At 43.5% G+C, this 10434-nt stretch overlaps 1 protein-coding gene across 1 annotated transcript in view; it reads right to left on the minus strand.

Annotated features, from left to right (window-relative positions):
- Positions 1–879: 879 nt before the first annotated feature.
- LOC119408316 (ependymin-like) overlaps positions 880–10434 on the minus strand; it is a 10639-nt gene continuing 1084 nt past the window's right edge. Inside the window, exon 6 of the mRNA XM_037675117.1 lies at positions 880–1009. Within this exon, the coding sequence (XP_037531045.1) occupies positions 880–1009 (130 nt within the window). The remainder of the gene's footprint in view (positions 1010–10434) is intronic.

Below are 10434 nucleotides of genomic sequence, written 5' to 3' on the forward strand. Positions count from 1 at the left end.
CCCTCAGAACACAAGTGGTTTTACCAAAGAATGGTTCTAGAAAAATAGGGGGGTGTCAGACAAGATACTGAAAGCAAAGGTTCACATACATTTGTTATCACAAATATGTAATATATTAGTATAATATTTTTGTCTAATTTCTTTATGGGTTCTCTTGATCTACTTTTAGGACTTGTGTGAAAATTTGATGTTTTAGCTCATATTTATGCAGAAATATAGAAAATTATAAAGGGTTCACAAATAATCAGTATGGTGGGGGCCATGTTGGATTTTGACTTGGCAACAAATTTTTAAATATTGACCTTTTTTTTTTACACCTAGATGCTGCAACATGGAAGTTGGACACCTTATTAGGCCTGACATTAAACTAGTCACATATCAGTTAGTCATTGATTTCCATCTTTGTTTTGGTTCTGTTCAACTGAACCGTGGGTCAAAGAAAGATTCATTGAGGCTAAAACTCCCATTTTACTGGGCTCAAGCTGAAACTCTAGGATGAGCTTTAATGTAGAATAAAACATTTTGGATCTGATTCTGTTCGTGTATGATAAATACAAAGAGTTTTAATAATAACCACAATCATAAATGAGTCCCCGAGGCTCAGTGGGATTAACCTCTATAAATAAAGGTTGGATAAATGAAAAAAGTGTTTTGCTTTATGACAACAAAGTTCTTGCAGGATCTAAATCCAGACATTTCAGCTGCACACCAGCATAAAAATCAACACCCACATGAATAATATGTTAGATTTAACTGGTTTACTGGAGTCACAGATTTTATCAACTTTCAGCTCATTTAGAGACTCATTTTCACCAAGGAAAGCTCCTAAGAATGTAAACTTCCACATTTGTGCATATTATACCACAATCCTGACAGTCTTTAAAACAAACTGAAGAAGCTAATCAGATCCTCCTCATCCTCATTCTTCTTCTCCAGTTGGGCACCGTTACAGAAAGGCGGTGGGATGAGAAGCTGAGGGTCTGCGATTCCAACGACGACATTGAAGAAGCTGAAAAATAATAAGAATTAAAGAAAAGCTGAACAGCTAGCAAAACCAGAGATGATGGAAAGTTTACCAAAGAAGAAATTTGCAGCTTCTTCCTGGTAAGTTTAGATATATTCTTCTGCTTTCATTAAAATAGTCAAACCTTAACCTGTTCTGCTGTGGGGGAGTTTTGTTTTGGAGACTTGCACTGCATAACAAAGTATGTCAACATCAGGGGGAAGTTTAATTCATTCATTCATTCAACTTTTATTTAAACAGATAAGTCACATTGAGCCTCAAAGACTCATTTACAAGTGAGACTTGTTTGGACAGACAATAAAAGTGGTAAGTCTCCACAGCGAGTCATCCTCCACCTCACTCTGTCCTCTGCATCGTCTGTCCTCACTCCAACTACCTCCATGTTTTCTCTAACTGCATCCATATAGCTCCTCTTTGTCTTTTTCCAGGCAGCTGCATTTCTAACATCCTTCTACCAATATACCAACTGTCCCTCCTCTAGACATGTCCAAACCATCTCAGTCTGGCCTCTCTAACTTTGTCTCCCAGTTGTTCAACCTGTGCTGTACCTCTGATCTAATTCCTAATTTATCCATCCTTGTCACTCCTAAAGAGAACCTCAACATCTTCATTTCTGCCACTTCCAGTTCTTTCTCCTGTCTTTTTGCCCATGTCTCTGTCTTCAGACCATACAACATAGCTGGTCTCACCACTTTCTTGTAAACTTTTCCTTTGACCTTTGCTGACACCCTTTTGTCACAAATCATTCCTGAAACCTTTCTCCATCCACTCCATCCTGCTTGGACTCTCGTCTTCATCTCTTTACCATACACCCCATTTTCCTGGACAGTGGGCTGCAAGCACTTGAAGTCCTGCACCTTTGTGACCTCTGCTCCTTGTAGTCTCACTGTTCCACCTCCTCCCTCTCATTCACACACGTACTCTGTCTTACTACGGCTGACTTTCATTCCTCCTCTTTCAAATGCTTACCTCCACCTCTCCAAGTTCTCTTCCACCTGTTCCCTGTTCTCACCACAGATCACAATGTCATCTGCAAACATCATAGTCCACGGGGATTCCTGCCTGACCTCATCTGTTAGTTGGTCCATTACCAAAGCAAACAAGAAGGGGCTCAGAGCCGATCCTTGATTCAATCCCACCTCCACCTTGAAGCTATCTGTCACTCCTACAGCACATCTCACCACTGTCCTGCTGTCCTTATACATGTCCGGTACCAGTCTAACATACTTCTCTGCCACTCCAGATTTCCTCATGCAATACCACACCTCTTCCCTCGGCACCCTATCATATGTTTTTCTAAATCCACAAAGACACAATGGAGTTCTTTCTGATCCTATGTACTTCTTCATCAACATCCTCAAAGCATAGATGGCATCTGTGGTGCTCTTTCTCTGCATGAAACCATACTGCTGCTCACAAAAAGTCACCTCTCGTCTAAGTCTAGCTTCCACAACTCTCTCCCAGATCTTCATCATGTGGCTCATCAACTTAATTCCCCTGTAGTTTCTAAAACTCTGTACATCACCCTTGCTCTTAAAAATAGGCACCAGCACACTTCTCCTCCATTCCTCAAGCATTTTCTCACCCGCAATGGCATATTTGAGTCAAAAACCTCACTGCTATCTCTCCAAGACATTTCCAAACCTCCACTTGTATGTCATCAGGTCCTACTGCCTTCTTCTTCTTCATTCTTTTCAGAGCTTTCCAGACTTCACCCTCACTAATCTTTCCTACTTCCTGGTCCATAGTTTCTATGACCTTTACTCTTCTTTCTCTTTCATGCTTTTCATTAATTAACTCCTCAAAGTACACCTTCCATCCTCCCATCGAACTCTCCTCACTTGTAGAATATTACCATTCCTTTTTTTAACAAGCCTAACCTGCTGCACATCCTTTCCAGCCTGATCCCTCTGTATTGCCAATCGGTACAAGTCCCTCTCACCCTCTTTAGTGTCCAGTCTCTCATACAACTCATCACACACCTTCTGCTTTCCCACCTCCCTCTTTGCTCATTCCATCTCTTTATATTCCTGGCTCCTCTCTTCAGTTCTTTCACTGTCAAATTTATTCTTGGCTAAACTCTTTCTTTGAACGGCTTCCTGCATTTCACTATTCCACCACCAGCTTTCCTTATCATCAATTCTCTGTCCAGATGACACACCAAGTACTTCCTACCTGTCTCTAATTATTTTTACTGTAGCAGTCCAGTCATTTGGAATCTCTATCTTACCATCCAGAGCCTTTAACAGCTCCTCTCTGAATTTATCACAACATTATTCTTTTCTCAGCTTCCACCATTTGGTCTTCTTCTTTGATTTTACTCTTTTTCTCTTCTTCACAACAACAGTCATAGAATGTTAAAAGTCATAGACTGTGTATGTATGCTGTCTGGCTGACATGATGCTCTCCCCGCTCTCCCCTCCCACAACCTTACTGTCTCCAATCTCCTTCAGGTTTCCTCTTGTAAACAGAATGTAGTCTACCTACATACTCCTTCCTCCACTCTTATAGGTCATTCTATGTTCCTCCCTCTTTTGGAAACAGGTGTTGACTATAGCCATTTCTATTCTTTTCACAAAATCTACCTCCATCTGTCCTTCCTGGTTTCTTTCCTTGACAGCACACCTACCCTTCACTTCCTCACCCCTCTGTTTCCTTCACCAACATGTCCATTCAGGTGTGCTCCGATCACCACTCTTTACTCCATGGGAATGTTCTCTAGCACTTCATCCAGATCCTTCCAAAATGTATCTTTCTCTTCTTCATCACATAACCATTGACAATGTTTATCATCAGACCTTCTACTTCTACCTTCAGACACATCACACTATCTGACACTCTTTTCACCTCTACTACATTCTCTGCCAACTTCTCCTTCAGGACCACCCCTACTCCATTTCTCTTTCTATCCAAACCATGGTAAAACAGTTTAAACCCTGCTCCAATGCTGCGAGCCTTGCTGCCCTTCCACTTGGTCTCTTGAACACATAAAACATCTACCTTTTTTCTCTGCATCATGTCAGCCAGCTCTCTACCTTTGCCTGTCATTGTCCCCACATTTAGATTTGCAAACATCAGTCTAACATTCTTGACTTTCCTCTTCTCCCTCTGTCTCCTGACACGATTCCTTCCTCGTGGTCTTCGACTAACAGTAGCACAATTTCCGCCAGCACTCTGTTTGTCAACAGCACCGGTGGCAGTCTTTGTTAACCCAGGCCTCGACCAATCCTGTATGGTTTTGCTTTGATGAACTCACATTATAGTTTTGGCAAAAGTGTTTTACATCAGATGCTCTTTCTGCCACAACCCTCACCATTTACCCGGGATTGGAACCAACACAAGAAATACACTGGCTTGTGCTCCCTTATGGCTGGTTTGTTACTTCTTAATAACAAAAAAATTTAATCATGTAATCTGGACCAGTTTCTTTAAGTTAGAAACATTTTGTCCCCCATTCAGAGGACTTCATCAGTCTGAGGCATGCCAACCAGATCTGTCCCATATGTAGCCTTTATTGCTGTGTTTCAAGTCAACCTCCCATTGGAATCTCAGAAGTAGGTTTTTAACATGTGCAGAACACACCCATCCAAATCATCATGTACAACAATCAAATGTTTTAGGCCAGATGGCCAACTTGCTACTCACAGAAACAACCTGAGGACAACCAAAGCCGCAGACTGATGAAGTCCTTCGGATGGGGGGCAAAACGTTTCTCACTTGAAACTGGTCTAGATGACATGATTTAACCTGTTTTGTTGTCATCTATATGGTTGATTGATCTTACAACCCTTTTTTTACTTCTTAATCTCGAGATTACAGAATCTTGCTCCTTAATGACTTAAACTGACCCAATGTGTACTTTATTTTAATCTGAAGAGTTTATGTGTCAGAGCATAGTAGAAATACCTTTTACAAGGGCTTAAATAAAATGAATACAACTACACGTGATATATTATACCACGTCAAACTCAAGGCCTGAGGTCCAATAATGACCCTTGTTAAAATCTTGACTGGTCCTTAAGGTAATATATTAAAAGTTCAATATTTTTATTGCCTTTCATTTTTGGTAACACTGAGCATATTTTATTGGTACATACTTCTTGTGATTGTTGGCCATGTTTTGAAGAAAAAAAAATAGAAATTTCCATAATATTGTATGTTGTTGCGGAAAAGCGAGACCAATGAAACCCTTGAGGGACCTGCAGCCAAGAAAATATATCTGGTATCTGACTGGAGTTTATGTATTCACTCAAATTGGTCATTGGCGTGAAATAAGTTTTGAATTTTAAGTTAAGTTATAAAAAGTTTTAAATTTAAGTTATAAGTTTAAGTTATAAATGTTTTAAATTTTTTCCCCCCTCTGACACCCCTGTTTACAATCTAAGCCCAAACACTGAGATACTTTATAAAATATGCAGTTCACTCTTACTGCTTCCTTACAAAGTTAAGAGTAACTGAGCATCATTAAGTGTGAGCTCCTACAGAACATAAGATGGTTTGTTGCTCCTCTGCAGCATTCTGGTGTCTCAACTCAATGTCAAGACAAAAAGATATCAGCACTGCATAAGCAGCTGTCCATCAATCAGAGAAAGGTTAAAGGTAGTGATGGTTAAATGAAGCTGTTCCGAAGCACTGAAGCTTGTTTAGAAAAAAGTTCAGACATAAAAACCTGGATGACTAAATTTTCTGCTTTTTTTTTTTTTTTCTTTTGAGCTCAGTTTAAGTGTAGAAACATTGTGAAGTGTTTCAATGAACTTATCATCGCTCAATTTTTATTTTATTTTTTTTTAAAGAAAGAGAAGAAAGAAGAATAAATAAATAATAAAAGAGAAGAAGATAAGACGAGAGACCACCATGACAAAACAACATGCACAGCACAATGCCACCCACAATATCACCATGAAACATTCGACATCGCACAAGGAATCATCTAGCTTCCACCACTACCCAACCTAGCGTGCATCTGCCAAAGCACCTGAATCCAAACACCCGCGCAAGCACGCCCGCCACCACCAGATTTCTCCAAAAGAATGCCCAATAGTGGATGCGGGGGCCCACAGACCCGCCCCCCCAGGACACAATGGCAACATAGGGAGGACCGGAGCCACAGACACACAGCGGCCCACAGGCCCGGAGCCCCAAGAGTCTCCCAACAGGGAGAACCGCACCCCCCCAGAGAGGAGCAGAGGAAAGAACCGGGTGACCCCAGCCACCACAATGCAGAGCCTCCAGGAAGCTGCAGCGACGAGCCCACAGGTCCGGCCGGCGACCCATGCCCCCCCCAAGTAGATCCGGCCATGGACACCGAGCCCCAAGCCCCGAGGCCATACCACCCCCAGCAGAGCCCCAACAGAGCCAGGGCACCCAGGCCCCGCCAGGCAGCAACCAGGGCGGACCGACGTGCACCCCACCACCCAGCCCAGACACCGAGAGCCACCAATGCACCGGTGGCAAGGGGGTCTCCCGCCAAAGGGGGGCACGATCGGGGGGAGTGGGCCCCACACCAAACGTGGGGCCCAAATTGATCCAAGAGAGGGGGGACCACCAAAAACCCAACCTGAGCAATCAACAGGCACACACAGATAGCCCAACAGAATCTCTGTTGGGCCGACCGCATGCACCATCTACCTGACAGCGACCACAGGCCGGCCCCAGCCCAAGGGGCAGAGCAGCAGGGAGCCGCAGCTGAGGAGGGCCGGCTCTCACATCAAGAGCTCCGCACCATAGACCCGGAGACGCCCCAGCACGCCACCCATGCACCCCCCCACACACACAGCACCCCCACTGCAAATGCCGCACAGGAAGACCAGCCAGTGCCCGGATGAGGCGAAGCCACGCCCCCAACCGCCACCCTACACCACCAATGACCACACGTACACTACCATAGCCGACCCCCCGCCGAAAGCCGGCAGCCACCCCGGTCAAAGTGCCGGCCATCGCAACCAGGAACCTAGATTAAAAGAATCGGAACAGCCCAGGAGGAACCGAAGCACCGGCCCCATCACTGACCGCCCCCAAGGCCCAAAGCCCACCCACAGCCCAGACCCCAACAATGCGCCCCCCCCCCCTTCCTCCATCCCCGACCCCTAGTGTCACACGGAGAAAGGAGGTGTTTGTGAAAGGGAAAAATAAAAATTAAAAACTAAATCTATATATGCATAAATAAATTATGAACAGACCCACTTCCTCCTCCTCCCACTCGAATATGGTGTTGATGCATGTTGTTATACAGTGCATTTAAAATGGGGGGATGAGGTGGCGACCGGCACAGACCCACCTCTTGCCCAGAGAGCAGGCGGCGCCCGTTCACCCCTCATCTCTGCCCAGAACCCTAAATGTCTACATGCTACATATGAGAGTGGGCACAGGTCCGGGGAGGTGGAAATGGTAGTACATCCCACCACCTAAGTGCGATCATGTGCCCACTCCAGATCCTATATATGCATGTGTCGTGAGAGTGTTATAAGTGAGTGTCTAGGTTGTATATTAAAATTAGGGCCCAGGACCCCACCAGCCACGGAGATGGATGATTCTCCCCGTAGCTCAGTAGAGCACCTGAACCCCAAAACCCTGTTTGAGTGGTGGTGTGGTGGAGTGGGCGGAGGAGGACGTTGGGATGGGGAGGTGAACTGAGGTGGCAATGCCCCCCCAGGGGACCAGCTCCCCCACTGACCCCAATAGGCACCCCCACTCTCCGAGATCCACCAGGGGACAGAGGCTCTTTTCTGCTTTTGAATACAGATAAGATTGAGGTTTTAGTTTTTGGACATGAGCATCTTAAGAATAATTTTTTCAGTCTTTCTCCCTCCTTAGATGGCATTAATCTGACCTCCAGCTCTAATGTTAAAAATCTTGGTGTTATTTTTGATCAGGACATGTTTTTTATCCCCCACATTAAAAAAGTTAATAGAACTGCCTTCTTCCACCTGCGCAACATCACTAAAATTAGAAATATCTAAAAATTATACAGAAAAACTGGTTCATGCATTTGTCACATCTAGGCTGGACTATTGCAATGGTTTATTATCTGGGTGCCCAAATACTTTTTTAAAAAGTCGTCAGTTGATCCAAAATGCTGCTGCCAGAGTCTTAACTGTAGGAGAAATCATATCTCTCCAGTTTTAGTTTCTCTCCATTGGCTCCTTGTCAAATCCAAAATAGAATTCAAAATATTACGTCTAACCTACAAAGCTCTCAACAACCTAGCTCCATCTTATATTACAGATCTTATTGTTCCATATTTACCTAACAGAGCATTTGGCTCTCAGACTGCAGGTTTACTTGCAATTTCTAGTTTCCAAAAGCAGAATGGGAGGAAGATTTTTCAGTTATCAGGCTCCTCTCTTGTGGAACCAACTTCCAGTCCATGAGGCTGACGCATTGTCCAGTTTTAAGACTGGACTTACAATGACATGCGCTGGTCAACTTTAGCTACTCACGCACAACTATGGGCACATTAAGGTTTGTGACTTGGAATGTCAATGGAACCAGTACTCAACAAAAAAGATTAGGAATTTTAAACCAGCTTAAAAGATTACAGGCAGATGTTGTCTTTTTACAAGAGACTCGTAAATCTATTACAACTGCAGATGATCTTAAATCACTTGAGTTCCCTGATGTGTTTTGTGCCTGCTATAACTCAAGACAAAAAGGAGTGGCAATATTGATATGCAAAAATGTTAATTTTACAGTACTAGACAAAGTTACAGACCCAGAGGGTAGATATTTCATAATAAAACTTTGTATAAATAACAAGAAGCTGTGTATTGTCAGCATACAGTGCCTTGCGGAAGTATTCGTCCCCCTTGAACTTTTCAACGTTTTGCCACATTTCAGGCTTCAAGCATAAAGATATAAAATTTTAATTTTTTGTGAAGAATCAACAACAAGTGGGACACAAGCGTGAAGTGGAATGAAATATATTGGATGTGTCAAACTTTTTTATCAAATAAAAAACTGAAAAGTGGGGCGTGCAATATTATTCGGCCCCTTTACTTTCAGTGCAGCAAACTCACTCCAGAAGTTCAGTGAGGATCTATGAATAATCCAATGTTGTCCCAAATGACTGATGATGATAAATAGAATCCACCTGTGTGTAATCAAGTCTCCGTTTAAATGCACCTCCTCTGTGATAGTTTCAGGGTTCTGTTCAAAGTACAGAGAGCATCATGAAGACCAAGGAACACACCAGGCAGGTCCGAGATACTGTTGTGGAGAAGTTTAAAGCCGGATTTGGATACAAAACGATTTCCCAAGCTTTAAACATCCCAAGGAGCACTGTGCAAGCAATCATATTGAAATGGAAGGAGTATCAGACCACTGCAAATCTACCAAGACCCAGCCGTCCCTCTAAAATTTCATCTCGAACAAGGAGAAGACTGATCAGAGATGCAGCCAAGAGGCCCATGATCACTCTGGATGAACTGCAGAGATCTATAGCTGAGGTGGGAGAGTCTGTCCATAGGACAACAATCAGTCGTACACTGCACAAATCTGGCTTTTATGGAAGAGTGGCAAGAAGAAAGCCATTTCTCAAAGATATCCATAAAAAGTGTCATTTAAAGTTTGCCACAAGCACCTGGGAGACACACCAAACATGTGGAAGAAGGTGCTCTGATAGATGAAACCAAAATCCAACTGTTTGGCCACAATGCAAAACAATATGTTTTGCGTAAAATCAACACAGCTCATCACCCTGAACACACCATCCCCACTGTCAAACATGGTGGTGGCAGCATCATGGTTTGGGCATGCTTTTCGTCAGCAGGGACAGGGAAGATGGTCAGAATTGATGGGAAGATGGATGGGGCCAAATACAGGACCATTCTGGAAGAAAACCTGTTTGAGTCTGCAAGAGACCTGAGACTGGGACGGAGATTTATCTTCCAACAAGACAATGATCAAAACATAAAGCCAAATCTACAATGGAATGGTTCACAAATAAACTGATCCAGGTGTTGGAATGGCCAAGTCAAAGTCCAGACCTGAATCCAATCGAGAATCTGTGGAAAGAACTGAAGACTGCTGTTCACAAACGCTCTCCATCCTACCTCACTGAGCTCGAGCTGTTTTGCAGGAAGAAAGGGCAAGAATTTCAGTCTCTCCATGTGCAAAACTGATAGAGACATACCCCAAGAGACTTGCAGCTGGAACTGCAGCAAAAGGCGGTGCTACAAAGTATTAACATCAGTTTAGGTCAGTTTAAGATTAAATTCAGACACCACTCTGAGCAGTAGGACCACGCTTTCCACAGAACAACTGTGTCAACTCTTGAAACTGTGCCTGCAGTCAACTTACTTCACATATGGGGAGCAATATTATAGGCAGAAACATGGGTGTGCTATGGGGTCTCCAGTTTCTCCTATTGTTGCCAACCTGTACATGGAGGAGGTAGAAAAGAGAGCCTTGAC

This window comes from Nematolebias whitei, chromosome 1 (assembly GCF_014905685.2).
Source record: "Nematolebias whitei isolate Nwh7 chromosome 1, NemWhi1, whole genome shotgun sequence".
In the NCBI taxonomy this organism is placed as follows: Eukaryota; Metazoa; Chordata; class Actinopteri; order Cyprinodontiformes; family Rivulidae; genus Nematolebias; species Nematolebias whitei.